Source organism: Dendrobates tinctorius, unplaced genomic scaffold (genome assembly GCF_039654945.1).
Source record: "Dendrobates tinctorius isolate UK_male_01 unplaced genomic scaffold, ASM3965494v1 ptg000084l, whole genome shotgun sequence".
In the NCBI taxonomy this organism is placed as follows: domain Eukaryota; kingdom Metazoa; phylum Chordata; class Amphibia; order Anura; family Dendrobatidae; genus Dendrobates; species Dendrobates tinctorius.
In genome coordinates this window covers 38,241,033-38,262,779 of record NW_027361752.1, presented here as the reverse complement: position 1 = coordinate 38,262,779, position 21,747 = coordinate 38,241,033, and the positions used below count along the sequence as shown (strand labels likewise).

General features: G+C 47.4%; 1 protein-coding gene across 4 annotated transcripts in view; it reads right to left on the bottom strand.

The window, feature by feature from the left end:
- LOC141097401 (cilia- and flagella-associated protein 298-A-like) overlaps positions 1 to 15,945 on the bottom strand; it is a 46,148-nt gene extending 30,203 nt beyond the window's left edge. For 2 of the 4 annotated variants that reach the window (XR_012233946.1, XM_073584542.1), the window contains exons 1-4: positions 15,823 to 15,945; positions 14,742 to 14,882; positions 10,520 to 10,687; positions 1,647 to 1,714 (exon numbers count right to left, since the gene is read on the bottom strand). Coding sequence is in view for 3 of the 4 variants with exons in the window: in XM_073584542.1 (XP_073440643.1) it covers positions 1,647 to 1,714; positions 10,520 to 10,687; positions 14,742 to 14,882; positions 15,823 to 15,907 (462 nt within the window). In the remaining variant the exon portion in view is untranslated. The remainder of the gene's footprint in view (positions 1 to 1,646; positions 1,715 to 10,519; positions 10,688 to 14,741; positions 14,883 to 15,822) is intronic. The other 2 variants (XM_073584541.1, XM_073584540.1) reach the window with 1 other exon arrangement.
- Between the last annotated feature and the right edge of the window lie 5,802 nt (positions 15,946 to 21,747).

The following is a 21,747-nucleotide window of genomic DNA, read 5'->3' as shown; positions in this document are numbered from 1 at the left end:
TAAGAAGCTCCGTAAATGCTCTTAGGGTGTGTGCACACGCTGCGGATTGTGCTGTGGAATTTTCTGCGCGGATTTGTGCATCTGCAGATTTTCTGCGGCTCGACACCTGTCATGGAGCAGGTGCCACACCGCTGCGGAAGCCACACAAAGAATTGACATGCTGCGGATTTGAAACCGCGGAAAATTCCGCACCGTCTGCACTGCGGATTTCATTTTCCATTGACTATAATGGTACTGTACACCGCAGAAGAATCCGCAGCGTGTGCACACACCCTAAAGGTGGTGAATGACACCGCGGAAAGGGGCATTGCTCTGATAAAGAAGTTTAATAATTCAGAGATGAACCACAGAAACAGTTCTTGTTAAGAGCTGTCGAGTATCAGAAAAGCCGTCACCAAGCGAACAAAAGAAGGAGCCGCATCTTTCACAGCACATTAGTGTAAATCATTTAATACGCATGATACGGCCCATCAATGTGACTGTTTATTGGCACTATCATTCTAAGTTTTTAATTGTTTGAATTTCTACTAAAAAATACTTAACATTGAAAATCCGTTTTTTTGTATACTTTTTTTTATTAAACTGATAAACGTGTGCAACCTCCAAATATTGTTCGATCGTCTTGAAATTTTGCATATATACTTTTTACATTAGTGAGACTCGGGGGGTGTAAGCAAAGTCTGCAAAAATTTGACATTTGAAATTTTCATTCATCCATTCAATCTATGAAGCACCTTTTAAATTCAATAGTAACTATATTATGGTAGCTCCCCCTGGAGGTGAATGTTAGCAGTGCATGGCTAGGTCCGTCAGCCCCACGGACTATGAATGAAGGGTCCACGCTCATGCACGAGTACCACTATTAAAAAAACAAGACAGGGGACGCAGGATGCCCAGTATGGGGATCGGATGGAGCCCGGCAATCAGACATTATTCTTCTTTTTTCATTTGTTATTCCTTCTGCTTCATGGATCTGTTTTTTTTTTCCTTTTGTAAATAGAAGTGAACGGATTCGGTAAAGGAAGAAACGAACAGAGCTCCGTATATAGTATAAAACAGAAGAAGGTATCCAGCCGCTTGGGTATAAAACTTCACCAATTAATTAGTACAGATTAAAAAGGTTCCGGGTACATTATAAATATCGCATCACGGCAAAAACCGACGCGTTTCAGGAACCGTCCGTAGTCATGGTCAGTAAATAAGATAAATATAATATGTAAAAAATGAGCAAATCAGCTCACCTGTCCGGGTGCACGGTAAAATACTCTCGTAACAGTCCAAACGATAGCCGGCACTCACAGTCTAAAAAAAAAAAAAAACTGCTTTATTAATCCAGTAGTGCAAAAGAAGAAAAAGGCAGAAAAGAAATCTCCGCTGCTCCCAGGCAGCATGTTTCAGTCCTGCATCGTCCTCAAGCCTGATAAAGGACGATGCCGGTCTGGGAGCAGCGGAGATTTCGTTTCTGCCTTTTTCATTTTTGCACTTTTGTGGTCAACCATTTTGGTGCCTTTTTGGACTACTGGATCAATGAAACAATTTTTTTTTTTTAAGAAGATGTAAGTGCCGGCTATTGTTTGGACTATGAATATAATAGACACACGTGGTAAGACAGGACGTCCCCACGCACACAATGTACACAACGTTACTTTTGAGATTAAAGCTTTGGCTTCTTCCACCGTTTTCTGCAAAACCTTCTTCATATTCTCATTTGGTGCTGAAAAAAAAATACACAGAAGAAACATAAGAAATCCTATACACTGTACATATATGTAAGAATATCCCTCCCATACCTATAGAGGAGGCTAATGATAAGACCCCCTAGGACTGTCCCAAGTGATCCATCTGCTTTACAAGTATTAGTGGATATTATAACACAGAAGAAAAAAAATCTGCACCAATAACAACCTCTACGGACGCCATCGTGCCATACTGACCACCAAAAATGGCGCCTTAATATACCGAGAGCATCTGCCGGGAATATGTTTCCTCCCCGATGCCCGTTACATGGCACGACTCTAATGTGTAAAACGAACAGATCGGATTAGAGGATTACACTAAGCATTTGCCCTAATAAGTGGTCTCAATCCACGGCTTTAGATTAATAGATGAGAACAACTGATACAAGGCCTTTATTACTAATTTACCACTTAAAGAAAGGCTGCAATTACGTTTTATTAATTAAAGGTGTTTGTATATGCAAGTAGTAGTGTAGTGTACTCATATACTCGCCTACCCCTGCTCTCTCCGGTGTTCTCTTCTCAGTGATGTCACCCCTCTGAAGACTCTACTCTCTGCTACGTACCATATTTTTCACACTATAAGACGCACCGGACCATAAGATGCACCCCAAATTGTCAGAAGGAAAATAGAGAAAAAAATAATAATGTGTCAAATGGGGGGGGGGGTCCGTCTTACAGTACGAATTCAGCTTACCAGGGAAGCGATCCGGCACAGGTGGAGGAGTGGTCACAGGGGTCATTCAGTGGTTCAGGCTGGTGCGGTGGCGGCGGCTCTGTGCTGGGGCAGGTTGGTTGTTCTGGGGCTGGTGGGCTTTGCTGGGGCAGGTGGGCACTGTGGTGTGGTGGTGGAGGCCGGCTGTGCTCCGGTGCAGGGGCGGCGGCTCCAATGCAGGAGCAGCGGCTCCGCCGGCATTTCTTCAAAGCCCGGAGGCCCCCGCAAAGCCGTTGCTGGCTGCCGCCATGTTGCTGCGGTGGCCTCCGGGAACATGGACACCGGGAAGATGGCCGCCGGTCCGGGGACAGCGCATGCTCAGGTTCAGATCTCGTCCCGAGAACTCGGGAGATGAGATTCAAATCTCGGCAACGAGATCTTGTCCCGAGATCTCGGGACGAGATCTGAACCTGAGCATGCGCCGTCCCCGGACCGGCGTCCATGTTCCTGGAGGCCACCGCAGCATAGCGGCAGCCAGCAACGGATTTGCGGGGGCCTCCGGGCTTTGAAGTAATGCCGGCGGAGCCCCCGACGGAGCACAGAGAGCCGCTGACCCTGCACCGGAGCACAACACGCCGCCACCACCACACCACAGAGCTCCACGGCACACGCACCAGCCATGATCAGAGGTTAGTATATTGCGACCATAAGACGCACCCCCCACTTTCCCCAAAAATTTTGGGGGAAAAAAGTGCGTCTTAAGGTCCAAAAAAGGAGATTTTTGTGTACTCACCGTAAAATCTCTTTCTCTTAGCCTTTAATTGGGGGACACAGAACCGTGGGTGTTATGCTGCTGTCCACTAGGAGGCGACACTATGCATAATCTGAAAAAGATTAACTTTGGCTCCTCCTCTGCAGTATACACCCCTGGACGGCGTCAGCCTTCTCCAGTTTTGTGCCAAAGCATTAGGAGGAACGTAACCAAATAACATAACCATGCCTGTAAGAAGGCTACTATGTACGAGCTCAAAGAACAATATGAGAACTCAACCGTAAAACAACGGCCCATAAGGGCAACAGGGTGGGAGCTGTGTCCCCCAATTAAAGGCTAAGAGAAAGAGATTTTACGGTGAGTACACAAAAATCTCCTTTACTCTGTCGCCTTATTGGGGGACACAGAACCGTGGGACGTCCCAAAGCAGTCCCTGGTTGGGAAGCAATGGACGAATATTGTGCTAGCAGATCCCTAAATTTGGGGCACTGCCGCCTGCAGAACCAGTCTACCCAGGCTCGCATCCGCTGACGACTGGGTATGAACACTGTAGTGTTTCGTAAACGTGTGTAGGCTGGTCCAAGTGGCCGCCTTACACACTTGTTGTGCCGAAGCCTGATGCCGAATGGCCCAGGAGGCCCCTACTGCCCTTGTAGAGTGTGCCGTGATACCGGCCGGAAGAGGGGAACTGTTAAGTCGGTAGGCCTCATGTATGGTGGACTTGATCCACCTGGCAAGGGTAGCCTTGGAAGCCGGCAGCCCCTTGCGACTACCTTCCGGAAGAATGAAGAGGGAATCAGACTTCCGGAAAGGTGCAGTCCTGGACACGTAAATCCGCAATGCTCTGACGAGGTCAAGCGTATGCAGAGCCTTCTCCACTCTATGAACCGGAACCGGGCAAAGGGATGGCAGTGAAATCTCCTCATTGAGGTGAAAGTTGGACACAACCTTCGGAAGGAAGGATGGTACCGTGCGGAGAACCACCTTGTCCTGGTGAAAAGCTAGGAAAGGCCGTCTGCAGGAAAGTGCTGACAATTCCGACACTCTGCGTAAAGAGGTGATCGCCACTAGAAAAACCACTTTCTGAGACAGAATGGAAAGTGGAACTCCTCTAAGAGGTTCGAAGGGTGGAGCTTGCAATGCTGTCAGGACCAGATTGAGGTCCCACGTATCCAGCGGACGTTTGTAGGGAGGAACCAATCGGGAAACTCCCTGGATGAAAGTCCTGACTTGCGGTTTAATAGCAATGCGCTTTTGAAAAAAGGACTGAAAGCGCCGACACCTGACTCTTAAGCGAGCTTAAGGATAGCTTGGCGTCTAGGCCCGATTGAAGAAAACCTAGTACTTTCGGGGAGGGAATAAGGGAGTGGGACTTGTCCATGAGATTCGCACCAAGAAAAGAAAGCTCTCCAGGTACGATAATAGAGCTTGGCGGAGGCAGGCTTCCTTGCCCTGATCATAGTTGCAATGACTGCCGGTGAAAAACCTGCCTGGGTTAGAATCCAGGTTTCAAGGGCCATGCCGTCAAATTGAGAGCCCCTGAATTCTGGTGGAAGAACGGACCTTGGGACCGAAGGTCGTGACGGTCGGGTAGACGCCAGGGGACGTCTGCAGTAAGTTGAACGATGTCGGCGTACCATGTACGTCTGGGCCAGTCTGGCACGATGAGGATGGTTGGAACTCCCTCTTGCTTGATCTTCCTCATGACCCTGGAGATTAGGGGGAGGGGTGGAAAAATATACAGGAGTCGGAACTGGGACCAGTCCTGGACCAGGGCATCCGCTCCGAATGACCGCGGGTCGTGTGTCCTGGCCATGAGATTGGGGACCTTGGTATTGAGATGGGATGCCATTTGGTCCACCTCCGGGGTTCCCCAACGTTGACAGATCTGGTAAAAAATCTCGGGATGGAGAGACCACTCCCCCGAGTCCATTCCTTGCCTGCTGAGGAAGTCGGCTTCCCAGTTTTCTACACCCGGAATGTGGACCGCAGAAAGTACCGACCTCGTGTCTTCTGCCCAGCGGAGGATATGCGCCACTTCTCTCATCGCCTGGGCGCTGCGGGTCCCGCCTTGGTGGTTCACGTATGCCACAGCCGTGGCATTGTCCGACTGTATCCGTATGTGCGAGGCTGCAAGCAAGTGATGAAAGGCTCTCAGTGCCAAGAGGATGGCCCTGATTTCCAGAATATTGACATTGCCCTCACTTCCCTCGGTGACCACTTGCCTTGTGCCCTGTGATGTAGGTGCACCGCCCCCCAGCCTGTCAGGCTTGCATCGGTAGTCAGGATCTTCCATTGTCCTGAGAGAAAGGGCTTCCCTCGTGAAAGCGAGGTTGGTTTGAGCCACCAATGCAGGGACCTCCTGGTTGACGACGTCAACCTGAACTCCCTGTCGAGGGAGAAGGGATTCCTGTCCCAAGATCTGAGTATGGCTAGTTGAAGGACCCTGAGGTGAAACTGGGCAAATGGCACTGCCTCTATTGCTGCTGCCATCCGGCCGAGGACTCTCATGGCAAACCGGAGAGATCGTGGAGGACTGCGAAGGAGTGTACGAACTCCCAGACAGATGGCCAGTGTCTTGTCCTTGGGAAGGAGCACCAGGCCCCTGGAGGTGTCGAATAACATTCCCAGGAATGTTAGAGTCTGACTTGGGATAGTCGACGATTTCTGTAGGTTGACTAGCCATCCCAGGCGACTCAGTGTGTCTATTGTGATTGAGACACTGACCTCGCAGTCTTTGAAAGTGGGAGACTTGATGAGGAGGTCGTCCAGGTACGGGATGACTAGAATGCCTCTTGAGTGCAGAGCGTCCATGGTGGCCGCCATGACTTTGGTGAACGTTCTTGGAGCCGTGGCGAGTCCGAACGGAAGGGCGACAAACTGGTAGTGGTTTTGGTTGATCGCGAACCTGAGAAACCTTTGGTGGGCGGGGGCAATTGGTATGTGCAGATACGCATCCTGTATGTCTATGGAGGCAAGGTATTCTCCCTGCTCCATGGATGCAATGATGGACCGGAGGGACTCCATGCGGAAATGACGGACCCGTACGTAATTGTTGAGCTGTTTTAGGTCCAGTATGGGTCGGACGCTGCCTCCTTTCTTGGGGACTACGAACAGATTTGAGTAGAACCCTCGGAATCTCTCGTTCGCGGGAACCGGCACCACAACTACTGCTTGAAGGAGAGAGGAGACCGCTTGGTGGAAAGCACGAGCCTTGTCTGGTAGTGTTGGAGGAATAGAGAGGAAGAACCGGTTCGGTGGAGCGGAAGTGAACTCTATCTTGTATCCGGAAGACACTATTTCCCTGACCCACTTGTCTTCTGTAATAGCCAGCCAGACTTGCTGAAAGAGTAAAAGTCGGCCGCCTACTGGTGGGGTGTCTTCCGGAGTTCGTGAGTCATGATGAAGCGAAGTTCTGAGGTTTTCCTCCCTTGGGTTTCGCTTGGCCTGCTTTCGACTGCCAAGACCTGTCCGGTCGCTGCTGCGTCCGTGGGTTGTCCCTGCGTGGAGAGCAGTTACGGTTTTGCGCTGGGCGCGAAACGGACCAGCCCGAGGAATTCCGAAAGGATCGGAATCGTGTCTGGTTTCTTTGTTTAAACGTGCGTTTCGGTTTTAGTTGAGGGAGAGAGGTACTCTTACCCCCAGTGGCATTGGCTATCATTGTGTCCAACTTTTCGCCGAAAAGTCTTCCAGTAAGATACGGAAGTTGCGTGAGGGACTTCTTTGAGGCCGCATCCGCTTTCCATTCTCGCAGCCAGAGGATGCGTCGGTTCGTGATGGCGTTTGATGCTATTCCCGCTACACCTCTTGCGGAATCAAGGGCTGCATGAATCATGTAGTCTGCTACCACTGCTATCTGGACCGCTTGGTCCGAGAGCTCAGGATTTGAAGCTTGAAGACCCTCCTGTAGTTTTTTGGCCCAAGCCAGGATGGCCTTGGCCGCCCACACTGAAGCAAACGCAGGGCCCAGAGAGGCGCCTGCCGCTTTGAAAATAGAACGAGCCATGCGTTCTACTTGCCGGTCTGCTGCGTCCCTGAGAGTTGAGCTATCTGGCAGAGAGAGTAAGGTCTGCGCTGCTAGCCTCGAAACCGGGGGGTCCACTTCAGGTGGATCTGTCCATTGTTTGGTGTCTGTCTGTGGGAAGGGGTACTTCGCTTCCAAATATTTGCGATTAGCAAATTTTTTCTCAGGCTGCGCAAACTGTTTGGCAAGTATTTTCTCAAACTCATGGTGATTAGGGAAGACCTTAGGTGGTTTATGAACACTTTCGAAGCAAATCCTATGTTCCGGGACTTCCGGGGCCGACTCTGGAATTTTTAGCACCCGATGGATGGCAGAGATTATGTCCTCAACTAGCGCTGTATTGCTAGGGGGAGAAGGTACCACGGACCTCTCCGTCTCGTTATCTGAGTCAGAGTCACAGATGCCCTCCAAATCCTGTGCCTCGCTAAGGTGATCCCTGGAGGGCGACCTGGGGCGGGGGTCTTCTGTGATGGGGGATCTCTGTGGTAAATTGCACTGTCTGTCTGTGACAGGAGACTGCCTAGGAGACCTGGAATGACGCTGTCTCTCCCTGGAGGGGGACGACCTTGTGCTATAGGATGACTCAGGTGATCGAGACCTGTGGGTCCGCTTACGTCTGTGAGAGTCGGAAGCATGTTTCTGAGACAAGCTGTCCGTTTGCTGTGTAACGTCCATAGCCGGAGCCCGACTCTGCAGAGCTTGCAGTAATGTAGCAGTTAGGTTGTCTATGGACTGTGTCATAGACTGTGACATCTGAGTTGCCCATTCCGGCGTGGCCTGTGACACTGAAGCGTCAGTAGGGACTCCCTGGGGTTCTGACCCAGAGTTCTGGATGCAGTCCCCGCAGTGCTGCCACTAGGGAGCGTGGCTTTGCAGGCTGTGCAGAATGCATAGAAACATTCCTGCCTGGTTCTCTTCCTCGAGCCCTGCATAGTGCACAGAGGCTGGCTATAAGGGATCGTACAGGGGTGGCTACGCAGAGGGAACCCACAGAAAGCCTTATAGGAAGTATAGATTCACAGCTGAGTATGAGAACCCAGCTGTGAGCTTACCCCACCGGTGTGCCCCTAGGTCCAGCGCCGACAGATCCCAGTTCTGTGCCCCCCGGAGACTGGTGTGATGCTCCTCTCCTGGATCTCATCCAAAAAAAAAAATGGCCACCGGGACTCTGAGGAGAGGGAGGAGGGGGCGGAGAGCTGAAAATGGCACGCTGGGCTGTGTAGAAACACGCCCTTTCTGCCTCAATCCGCCCCTTCTATGACACTTCAGTGTGTCATTTTAGTCATCCGGGGGGGCGGCGAAAAGGCGGCGGCTTCGGCTAGGCCGAAGCCGCGGTCTAAATTAGAGGCCTGATGCCCAGGAGGGCTCCAGAGCGGCGCGGTAGTCCGGGGGGGGGGCGGATTTGTACCAAACCCCCCCCAGAATGGTCGACTGGATAGCGGTGGGGGTAGCAGGGGTAGCGGTTCCTGTATGGGGGGCCCCCCGGAGCGCTATGGAGCCGCTGCTGCTGCAGAGACAGGGACGTAGGAGGGAGCCATGCCGGGAGTCTCGCTGGAGACCCGCTTTTCTTCATCTGTAGTCCTTTGGAAAAAAATCCAGGAAAAAGACGGAGTAAAAAAAATTCTTAGGTGTGCCTCCTGCGACACTAAGCAAAAACTGGAGAAGGCTGACGCCGTCCAGGGGTGTATACTGCAGAGGAGGAGCCAAAGTTAATCTTTTTCAGATTATGCATAGTGTCGCCTCCTAGTGGACAGCAGCATAACACCCACGGTTCTGTGTCCCCCAATAAGGCGACAGAGTAAATACGGTAAGTCTATGGAGCGTCAGAACCAGGAATCCATAGACATACATTGTAAAACAGACTCCTTCCTCAAGCACAGAGTGAACCGGCTGGTCGAAATTGCGGAGCAGTCACTGAGAAGAGCAGAAGAAGGCGCTGGACACCCGAGAAAGAAGCGCTAGGTTAGTATAGTAATACACTCACATTCCGAACATATACACACATTGAACTACTTCACGACATATGACGTATATGTAGGTCACGTCGTCGTCATATGTCGTGTTCCTGCCTTTGATGCCGCCTTTCACGCATCTTTCCCGGCAGATGATCCCCTCCACTATGCTGTAACACCTGGCTGCTGCGGATTGGACGCTACGGATGTTCACTGATCATGGGAACATTCCTTAACAAGATGCAGCTGTCTAACAGCCGTGGCAACTCGAACAGGTTATTCGAGCACGACACAAATACTCGGTTAGCACCCGAGCATGCTCAGATAACATAATATCCGAGCACGCTCACTCATCACTAATAAATAACTATCACTTGATCAGTGGTTGTAACCTAAAATACTGCAATGCCCTGCACATTGGGTAAGCGACATAACTTATCAGCAGAACTATACTACATTTCTAATTGTAAGTATTTGCTGGTAATAATAATATCATTATTACTACTACACCTACCATATATTGGGATAGGATCTTGAAGATGGCAATACCCCAATTAAGTATCTAAAGCTGGAGATAAGATGATGCTGAGGGTCATAGGAGGGGATTAAAGCTGGATGAGATAGTGGTGGGAGCGTATGATGCAGGAATAGTGAATGGGGGGAAGGTGGGAACCCCTGGATGTAAGTATACGGACTCCGTGTGATCTCTGCCAGGAAGCTGTGGCTGTCACTATGCCGATAATGGGGGCTGTTGGTGTCACTACTGTGGTGCGAGTGCGGCAGAAGCTGGATGTCACTCTTTGGGGGGCTTTGGATGTGGCTGAAGACCCTCTATTACAGCTGAGTGTAGCTCCCTATGTAAGAAAGGTTGCGGACCACTGTATTGGGGTCTACCCAAGATATACCCCAACAGGTGCTCTGACCAGACAGCCCTGGGGGACTTGATTAGGCACAAGGCTGTCAGACTCTCCATGAAGGAATGGAGCTGTCAATCACAGTCACACTCAGTGAGAACATGGGTGAAGACTTTTTAGTATTTATTATGTGGAAATGATCACTTGAAGAGCGAACCCCATGACAGCACTCCCTGGTCCGATTACTGCTGGGTGCAGTCGGGTAAGTCTGAGATCACACAACGCTCCTAATAGAAATCAGACGCGAGATCATTCACAGGTCTCAGTAGTGCAGCCTCGGGATTTAGACCTAATCAAAACAATGCTCTCCCGACTCCTGTACTTTACTACGTTTATTGATTTTACACGATTTGATTCCATTAAAGATCCAATCTCCTGCCAAAAAAATTAACCCTCAGACTCATCCAGCAACCCAGAAGCAGTGTGTGGACCGGTCAACGGATCGCTCAGCCGGCGCCATCATTACCATGTCCATTCCGCCTTCCAATCTCGTCCTTCTTGAACACACTTCCTCCGCTGGGCACGCACTTAGTTTCCCATTCATCCTTCAGTCTCAGCTCCTCGATCTGCTCGTCGGTTAACCCTTGCATGTTGGGGGGCAGTGTGATGCCGTGTTCAGCCAATTCTTCCATCTCTGTGAATGGCAAGCACAGTATAAGATGCTTTTACTGTATATGATGCTTTCAGTTCTGCCATATATTTCGCACCTCGCTCCAGTCTGAGAGACCATTCAGAGCGTCAGTATCGGACCTGAATGTGCCCCTTCCCAAAGCTGCTCCGCAAGTCCGCCTCTGCAGCAGTGGTCGTGACTAACAGCTATGGCAGGTATAGCTGCCACTGTCTCCCTCGCAGCTGAACTGAAGGAGGTCAGCAGCACCATACAACAGCGCTTGGCATGTGAAAGTTTGGGCACCCCTGGTCAAAGTTACTGTTATTGTGAACAGTTAAGCAAGTTGAAGATGAAATTATCTCTAAAAGGCCTAAATTACAGATGACACATTGCCTTTGTATTGTAGGCAAAATATATACATATGGTAATTTTTTTCCGTTTTAAAAATTACAAAAATGAAAATGGGCGGCTGCAAAAGTTTGGGCACCCTTAGAGATTTGTTTGCTCAAATAACTTTAACCAAGGTTTAAGACCTTAATTAGCCTGTTAGGGTTATGGCTTGTTCAGAAACACCTGCACAAATATGGCCTTCATGGAAGGGTCATCAGAAGAAAAGCTATCCGGCGTAATCACCATAAAATTCAGCATCAGAAGAATGCAAAATAACATCTAAACAAGCCTGATGCATTTTGGAAACAAATCCTGTGGACCAATGAGGTGAAAATAGAACTATCTGGCCACAATGATCAAGTGCTTCTCACTGAATTAGAATATCATCAAAAAGTTAATTTACTTAAATTCAAAAAGTGAAACCCATGTATTCTATAGAGTCATTACACACAGAGTGATCTATTTTACATGTTTATTTCTGTTAATGTTGATGATTATGGCTTACAGCCAATGAAAACCCAAAAGTCATTATCTCAGTAAATTAGAATTAACAAAAAACACCTGCAAAGGCTCCTAAGCATTTAAAAAGGTCACTTAGTCTGTTTCAGTAGGCTCCACAATCATGGGGAAGACTGCTGACTTGGCAGATGTCCAGAAAGCAGTCACTGACACACTCCACAAGGAGGGTAAGCCACAATAGGCCATTGCTAAAGAAGCTGGCTGTTCAGATTGCGGTGTCCAAACATATTAATGGAAAGTGGAGTGCAAGGAAAAAGTGTTGTAGAAAAATGTGCACAAGCAACCGGGATAACCACAGCCAAAGTCAGCGCAGCCGTCTACCAGGACATTTTAGAGCACTCCATGCCGACAAGCTTTTATGGAGCTGAAAATGTCATTCTCCAGCAGGACTTGGCCCCTGTCCACACTGCCAAAAGTACCAATACCTGGTTTACAAACAGCAGTATCACTGGGCTTGATTAGCAGCAAACTCGCCTGACCTTAACCCCATAAAGAATCTATGGGGTATTGTCAAGAGGAAGATGAGAGACACCAGACCCAACAATGCAGACGAGCTGAAGGCTGCTATCAAAGCAACCTGGGCGTCCATAACCCCTCAGCAGTGCCACAGGCTGATCGCCTCCATGCCACGCCGCATTGATGCAGTAATTGATGCAAAAGGAGCCCCGACCAAGTATTGAGTGCATTTACTGACCATACATCTCAGTAGACCAACATTTCGGATTTTAAAATAATTTTTTACGCTGATGTTATAAAGTATTCTACTTTACTGAGAAGATGACTTTTGGGTTTTCATTGGCTGTAAGCCATAATCATCAACATTAACAGAAATAAACACCTGAAAAAGATCACTCTGTAATGACTCTATATAATATAGGAGAGTCACTTTTTGCACTGAAGAACTGAAATAAATTCACTTTTTGATGATATTCGAATTTAGTGAGAAGCACTTCTATGTGTGGAGAAAAAAAAGAGGAAAAGAACATCTCAGCAACCATTAAGCATGGGGGTGGATCAATCATGCTTTGGGGTTGTGTTGCAGCCAATGGCATGGGGAACGTTACGGGTAGGGGGAAGAATGGATTCAAGTAAATTCCAACAAACTTTGATGCAAACATAACACCATCTATAAAAAAGCCCAAGTTGAAAAGAGGAATAGGATGGCTTCTAGAAATGGATAATGATCGTAAACACATGTCAAAATCAACACTATACTAACTTAAAAGGTGCAAGCAGAAGGTTGGCCCTCACAGTCCCCTAATATAAGCATCATTGAAAATCTGTGGTTAGACCTCAAAATAGCAGAGCCTGCAGACGACCCAGGAATCTCACAAAACGGGAAGAATTTTCCAAAGAAGAATGGATGAAAATCCCTCAAACACAAACTGAGTGACTCTTGGCTGGCTTCATAAAGCGTTTACAAGCTGTGATATTTTCAAAAGGGGGTGCTACAAGGTACTAACCATTTTTGTAATTTTTACAATTTTAAATATATATATATATATATATATATATATATATATATATTTTTTTTTTTTATTTTTTTTTTGCCTAAAATACAAGGGAAATGTGTCATCTTTAAACTTAGGCCTTTTAAAGATCATTTCCGCTTCAACTTGCTTAACGGTTCACAAACTTTTACATGCCACTGCATGTGTTTGCACAGGAGCCGTTCTACAGCAGTTTCACACATTCCTCAGTCGCCATCAGGGAGCGCGGCTGTGATATGTGAAGAAATAGGTTTTAATCCACATAGTGCTAGGTGAGATCTCCAGCTTAATTCTCCTACGACAGTCTGATCGATTTATAGAAGTGCACAAAGACTGACTTAGCCCAACTGGAAAACAAATAAATATTGAGGAGGATGAAGCTGGAGACAACCCCCTTTGTGCTCTGCTATGATAGCCATGCTCCTGGCCACCGACTGAGCTGTGTGTGATGCGGCTCATCAGTTGAGACACAGATCTCAGGAGCTGTATGTCGTCAGCCCAGACTGACATGTGACTAGGACGGGCTGCAGTCTGAATTTTACCAGAGACTCATTCTCTCTCATTCCCGCAGAGCACCTTTATGCTAAGGAAACACTCAATACTGACTGGTTAACTCCTCAAATGCTGCAGTCAAGTGCATTTTAAAAACAAGCATGGGGTTTTCTCTGTCCACCCACTGGCACCCCTACAACACAGTTTCGAGGGAGGGAACAATAAAACATTAAATAAATTGTGTAAAAATTCAAGTGTTAGAAAACCATCAGCCTGTGATTTTCAGGCAGCAATGTGTAATGTATGGATGAGCCCGGCCCTGCAGAGGGAGAGAAGAGCCACACAGTGACTAATCCTGCTAAAGAAGAAGGTCCTGAGCTGTGGACCCTCTACTATGTTCTGAAGGGGCACTCAGAGCTTAAAGAGGAACAGTCAGCAGGGTTTTCGATTCTTAACTAAAGAATTGGCTGTCATGACACTGTGAAGCTAAAGAAAATTATACCTTTTATTGGGGAAAGAAATCCATTTTATCGTTCTTCTGGAATCAGCAGAAGCTTAATGCTAAGAGCAGCAGGGCTGGATGCCACACGTGGTCTTTTCATACCGGTCTTATCTGTATCCCCCCGCCTGACTTCGGTCTATGACTAAGCAGCCACTGATCTCTCAGAGACCTTCCTTCTCCGGCAGATATTTAGCTCAGGTGCCGGCTCTGTCGAGGGCGGCGAATGCGCAGATTGCTTTCTCAGATCAATGGTTGACAACGAGACAACCGAAGTGAGAGAAGACAAGTCAGTGACCGGTCAGTCATAGATCGGAGGCAACTGGGGGGGGGGGGCGGGTAGATAGTATCCAGACTGACAAGAGAAGTCCAACCCCACTGTACTTGTGCCATAAAACTTCCAGGGCCGATTAAAGGACAACTAAATTTATTTTTTTTTGTAAGAAAGTAAAAGTTATAATTTAAATGAAAGCGAGAGTGGGCAAAAGAGAAAAAGAAAATGAGAGCGAGAAAGAAAAAAAGATAAAAAAAAAGAGAAAGGAGAAAAAAAAAAAAAGAGAAAAGAGAAAGAAAAGAGAAAGAAAAGAGAGATAACTAGTAATCATCTAAAATCCCGCTGACAGGTCCTGTAACTTCGGTCATGGATAATTGTAATCGGAGGCTCCACTGTTTCCTTCGCTCTTCTCACCGGCACAGATCCTGCTGACTTGCAGTCGGCCATTGTATATGGAGGTCACCTGCTCAACCAGTAAATTTACAGGAGCGTCAACGGTTGTGTCCAACAAGAACTGGCTCTCGTCTCCATGTTTCACGTGTAATCGCACCATTTCTACAGTATAAAAGAAAAAAACAAAGCAGACACATCACATGGGGGAAAACCCATCCCAGCAGACTCTTATGGACCGTTCTGCTCATATCTGTGTGACGATCACAATTCAGCTTCAGAACCTGACAATGAAGAGACGAGCGGCGGTACAGGGGCTCCGGTCTCGTCTCCAGTCAAGGATCATCCTGGGAGAAATTCCTTTCTCCTCTACAACCAATGACTGAAGTCCTTTATGAAAACTATAAAAGGATTTATATAAAAATCACTCAATAGTGGGCAGAAGTCACTGTCACACACTTCACAAAGAGCTTCTGCAGCAGCAGGACTACCGGATGATTTCTAACAACCTTAAAGCGATTGTCCAGAATTAGAAAAATAAACTACGGCTGCTTTCTTTCAGAAACAGCACCACCCCCTGACCATGGGTTGTACGCGGTACTGCAGCTCATCTCCAGTCAATTCAATGCGGCCGTGTTGCGATACCTGACACAACCCAGGATCAGGGGTGGCGCTGTACAACCCCTTTTAATTTAGCACAGGGATCATTATCCCATATATCTGTGTCTTCTCCAGCTGCAGGGGAACTACAACTCCCAGCATGCCGCTCTTTATATAGTAAGATACAAATTATCACTGACGTCAGGGGGGTCTGGACCAGATACTCTGCAGCTGTCAGGGCATGCTGGGAGTTGTAGTTTCACAGTCAGTCACTGACCTCTGGCCTCACACTATAGCATAAAATAGAACTTTATACAGACAATTCCTGTAATCCGGAATTACTGGGTCAAATACGGGTCAGATTATCAGACGTACTACAAGTACAGATCGACTACAACTCCCATCAGCCTCCATGAAGCTGGTGAGATGGCAGAACGCTCTCACCCACCTGGCAGGGTTCAGAGGGGCGGCTGCCCCCTCTACAGAAGATACATGTAGTGCTCACCTGCAGCTCCGAGCTCCTGCCTCTCCTGCGGACTGCTACACACTGAACTTCCGCCGCCTGTTTCCACGGAGACGACTATCAACATCCGGCACCAGGGAAGGCCCTGTAACAGTCTCTGGTTCTGAAGCCACACCTCTTATCGCTGATTGGATGGCTCTCTTTTCCTATACGCTAAGTAGAAGTTGATTGGTTCAGAACGTGTGACGTCACCAGCTTTCGCTTTCTGTAGCTTTTTACCTTTCCGGCCCTGCAGGACCTTTAGCCAGGACCTTGCAGTTCCTCAGTGCAGGGCTGCTGCTCTCTGTTATCAGCCAGTGGCTTCTGTGGCTCCCGGACATGGAGACTCCTGGGGCTGGGACGTGTGACGCTTCTCACAGACACTTTCCCTTTTAATGATTATTTTGCTTGTCTATTGTAGCTTGTGTCATTAATTTTAACTAATAAGGCGCTGAAAGACGGGAATTCAAATTACAAGCGAGTGGAAATGGTGAAAAAACTGCAATTCTAATTTATTATTGTTTTTATCTTTTTTACGGCCTCGTTCACACGTTCAGTATTTTCCATCAGTCTTTATAAGCCAAATCCAGGAGCGGGTGATAAATCCAGGAGCGGTGACGGGTTTCTATTCTACTTCTCCCCTGATTGTTCCTCTCCTGGTTTTGACTAACAAATACTGACCGTGTGAACGTGGCCTTAGAATGTGTCACTGCGCCATAACGATTCCCCAGCTCCAGCCGATCCCCGGCGATACCCGTCGTGTCTGCTGTCGGTGTTTTTGGCTCCCGTGTTCTGCGTCCCCCGTGCAGTGACGTTATCCTTTTCTGACGCGGAGTAAAATTACATGGAAATCAAATTGTTTGTCTTGAGACTATTTCACAATCAAAACACGTAAACAATGGGTCGTGTGTTGCCGTATTCCAAAAATGTTTTGTATTTCTTTTCCTGATGAGGAAATACGTTTCGGAGGGAGAGCTGCAGTTTTTAGCGTCACCATTCTGGGTAAGGGCGCTTTCACATCGCGTTCTGTGTCCCCTTCGAGGCATACGGGCGAAATACCCCCCAAAGGTGGGGTCCGGATGCACGCGCCGACGCGGTCTATGGCCTGTAATGGTGACGGCGGAGTGACCGTGCGCGCTGCTGTTCAGCATTTTTGGGAGCATAAGCCTACTGGATACAGGGAAGATGTAGATCTTTGTACCGTGTTAGCCAGTAGAGAGAAGAATATTCAGAATTGAGAGTCCTCAGTGGTTGATACCTTTTAATGGCTAACTGAGAAGATGGTGACACATTGCAGCTTTCCAGACTACGCAGGTCTCTTCATCAGGCTAGACTAATATAACATCATTCAGATTTTGTATTAGTCATTGCCTGATGAAGAGATCTGAGTTATCTGGAAAGCTGCAATGTGTCACCATCTTTTCAGTTAGGCCGGGATCACACATGCGAGGAATACGGCCGAGTCTCGCATGTTAATACCCAACACTGCCGCCGGCACTCGGATCGAAGTGTGCGGCCACATAGCAATACATGGAGCCGCACGCTCCGCTCCCCAGCGCCAGCGACAGTGTCGGGTATTAACATGCGAGACTCGGCCGTATTCCTCGCATGTGTGATCCCGGCCTAAGCCATTAAAAGGTACCAACCACTGAGGCCTCTCAATTCTTAAGCCTACTGGAGGCAGACACTCAGATGGAGTAAATGGCGTTTCAGTGTCCGCCTCCCGTAGGTGTTCATTCCCAAAATAAGTGCACGCGGAGCGTATGTTTGCTCTGCGTCAACATTACAGTCTATTGGCCCGGTCAGCACATTTGTCCAAAGCCAGGGTTATTTTGGACATGTCCCTCACTAGGAACACACAATGCAATGTGAAAGCATCCTTACCTAACACTTTTTGCCCCCCTTTCTCTAAGTCGTTTTCCACAGTTTTCTTGGCACACCACACAATTTTGCTGCAAAAATTCTGTGACTTTTGGCTTTTTTTTTTTTTTTACCCCATTCCCGACAAGTTACGTCAATGTGGGACGGAACTGGAATAGGATGGGACATGGTGACGCCTGACTGACACATTCATCATAATTTGCCAGAAATATGTAACAGTTCTCAGCTGGAGTAACATTTATGACAAAAGTGCACGTCAACTGGAAGACACGTCAAATACATTAAGAGGTGAACTTTTGTGCAAAACGTCGGTCTTAGTGAATCGGAGAAACAGTTTAATTTTTTTTTTTTTGAGAGGTTTGGTCACCCAACACAACATTTATCCATTACTTGTCCCTCGTTACAGATATGCAATTCAACTCAGGCTTTCTTCCAGTAAGGACTCCTTCATGCCAGATTTTTTCTCATGTGTGAAAAAAAAATAGCTTCCCCCTTTTTAACAGTCCATGACCATCAGTCCGTACTCAGATGGCATCCAAGTGACCAGTGATCTTCAAGTCTGAGCACAGATTCTCCATTGGATTAAGATCTGGGCTTTGACTTGACCACTCCAGAACATTTACACGTTTCTCCTTCAACAACTCAAGTGTTGCTCTAGCAGTATGCTTTGGGTCATTTTTACAGGATGAAAATGATGAAATGGTAAGACAGGATGTTGAGAAGGCTGAACTTTTAAATTCCTATTTTGCATCTGTTTTCTCTAAGAAAGGAAATGTAACATCAACTGTTATTCACAGTCCTATTAAGGGAATAGAAGAATCCAGGATATCTATAAACAGAAAGATAGTGAGGAAACACTTAGCTAACCTAAATGAATTCAAGTCTCCAGGTCCAGATGAATTACACCCCAGAGTACTGAAGGAGATAGCAGAAGAAATTTTTGAACCCCTCTCCATAATCTTTGAAAATTCTTGGAGAACAGGAGAAGTGCCAGAAGACTGGAGAAGAGCAAATGTTGTTCCTATCTTCAAAAAGGGGAAGAAGGTAGACCCAGGCAACTATAGGCCGGTGAGTCTGACTTCTATACCAGGAAAGATCTTTGAACAAATTATTAAACAACATGTATGTCAGTACCCGGATAAGAATGAAGTGATTAAACAGAGTCAGCATGGGTTTGTAACTAATAAGTCATGTCAGACTAACTTAATTTCCTTCTATGACGGTATCACTGATTGGGTGGATCAAGGAAATGCTGTAGATATAGTATATCTTGACTACAGCAAAGCATTTGACAAAGTCTCTCATACAATCCTTATTGAAAAAATGACTAAGTATGGAATGGACAAGGCAACTGTTAGGTGGATTCCTAACTGGCTTAGTGATCGGACCCAAAGAGTGGTCATAAATGGCTGCACATCCAGTTGGAAGAATGTCTCAAGTGGGGTACCACAGGGCTCTGTCCTGGGCCCTGTATTGTTCAACATCTTTATCAACGATTTAGATGAAGGAATTGAGGGTAAACTGATTAAATTTGCTGATGACACAAAGCTAGGAGGGATAGCTAATACTAGAGAAGAGAGAGAGAGGATTCAAAAAGATTTAAATAAACTGGAGAAGTGGGCAGCAACTAACAGAATGTTTTTTAACAGGGAGAAATGCAAAGTACTACATCTGGGCAATAAAAATGAAAAAAGCATATATAGAATGGGAGGAATAGGGCTAAGTGACAGCACATGTGAAAAAGACTTGGGTATACTAATAGATCACAGACTGAATATGAGTCAACAGTGTGATGCAGCAGCAAAAAAGGCAAATGCAATTCTAGGATGTATTAACAGAAGCATACAGTCTAGATCACGTGAAGTCATTATTTCCCTCTACTCCTCTTTGGTCAGACCTCATCTGGAATATTGTGTCCAGTTTTGGGCACCACATTTTAAAAAAGACATCAACAAACTGGAGCAAGTTCAGAAAAGAGCGACCAGAATGGTGACCGGTCTGCAAACCCTGTCTTATGAGGAAAGGTTGCAGGATTTGGGAATGTTTAGTTTGCAAAAGAGAAGACTGAGAGGAGACTTAATAGCTGTCTACAAATATCTAAAGGGCTGTCACATTGTAGAAGGATCAACTTTATTCTCATTTGCACAAGGATAGACTAGAAGCAATGGGATGAAACTGAATGGGAGGAGACACAGAGTAGATATTAGAAAAAAAACTTTTTGACAGTTAGAGTGATCAATGAGTGGAACAGGCTGCCACGAGAAGTGGTGAGTTCTCCTTCAATGGAAGTCTTCAAACAGAGGCTGGACAGACATCTGACTGGGATGATTTAGCGAATCCTGCTTTGAGCAGGGGGTTGGACCAGATGGCCCAGGAGGTCCCTTCCAACTCTACGATTCTATGATTCTATGATTCATTGCCTTGTTGGAAATTGAACCTCTGTCCCAGTATCAAATCACTGACAGACCCAAACTGATTTGCTCAAGAATATCCCTGTGTTTTGCACTATGCATGTTCCCCTTAACTTGGACCATTTTTCCTGTCCTTGCTGCCAAAAAGAATCCCCACAGCATGATGCTGCCATCACCATGTTTCACTGTGGGGATGGTGTTCTTGGAGTGATGAGCTGTATTGGTTTGGTGATATAGCATTTACTTTGGTGTGCAAAAAGTTCAATTTTGGTCTCCTATGACCACAGCACCTTCCGCCATACATTTGGGGAGTTTCCCACGTCTTTTTGCAGACTCTAACAAGCCTTACTATTTGTGAATGTAAGTAAAGGCTTTTTTCTGTCCACTCTTCCATAAAGGCCACCCCTATGGAGGCTTATTGTGGTCGTGTAAGGAGGAAGATCGGGCTGCGGGTGCCTCCATTGAGCCGAGTCCGGAACAGTCGAGGCTGCATCCCATGTTGCCCAGGGGAAGGAATAGGGGACCGGACATACCCCACGACCAGGGAAGAGGGGGCATCTTTAAGGGGGAAGAGAGTCGAAACCGCACGAAGCAGGAGGCAGTTTCCCGCCATCAGGGAGAGTGCTTCAGGATGAGCAGCATGCTCCGCATCCAGCTCCAAGCCGAGGCGTTCAGCGTCCACATTTATCCACACGCATCAGCGGGACTGTGACTGAGGCGAGCACCGGGATAAACGACGGGCAGCGCTCGTGCTGACAAGTGTGAGCCACATACGGGACTCTGAGGCGCGTTTCCCTCTGCTGACCAGCACGCATCATCCCACGTGTTCCAGGAACTCCTGCAGCGTCTTTGACTTCGGCTGTGCAGTCTTATAGACTGGGGGCTCAGCGGGGAAACCAGAGACCGCCTGCTGCCAGTACACCGGCCATTGCCAGATCTACAACCCCCATCGGACTGTGGACTAAGGAGCACCAACAGGAGCCACGATAAGTGTTTGAACTTTAGACTGTCTCACTGTCTCATTAATTCCTACCGTTTAACTCTTGTTCACTGTTTTATTAACTCCCTGCGAGGAGATTACTCCATCTTTACTGTTAAATAATAGTGTTATACCGCACTACTCTGCAATCCCTGCGTGCTGCATCTCAGCACCTGCTTACAGTCGTATGGACAGATACTCCAGGCTCTGCTTGGGAACTCTTAAGCTCCTTCACGGATACCTTATGGTCTCTGTATTGCCTCTCTGATGAATGCCCTCCTTCCCGGGCTGAGAGTTTTGGTGGGCGACCCTCTCTCGGCAGGTTTGTCGTACCACGTTCTTTCCATTTGATGGTGCTACGGGCATCATCAGAGATTGGTATATAATAATAATCTTTATTTTTATATAGCGCCAACATATTCCGCAGCGCTTTACAGTTTGCACACATTATCATCACTGTCCCCGATGGGGCTCACAATCTAAATTCCCTATCAGTATGTCTTTGGAGTGTGGGAGGAAACCGGAGTACCCGGAGGAAACCCACACAAACAGGGGGAGAACATACAAACTCCTTGCAGATGTTGTCCTTGATGGGAATCCAGGACCCCAGCGCTGCAAGGCTTCAGCGCTAACCACTGAGCCACCGTGCTGCCCATA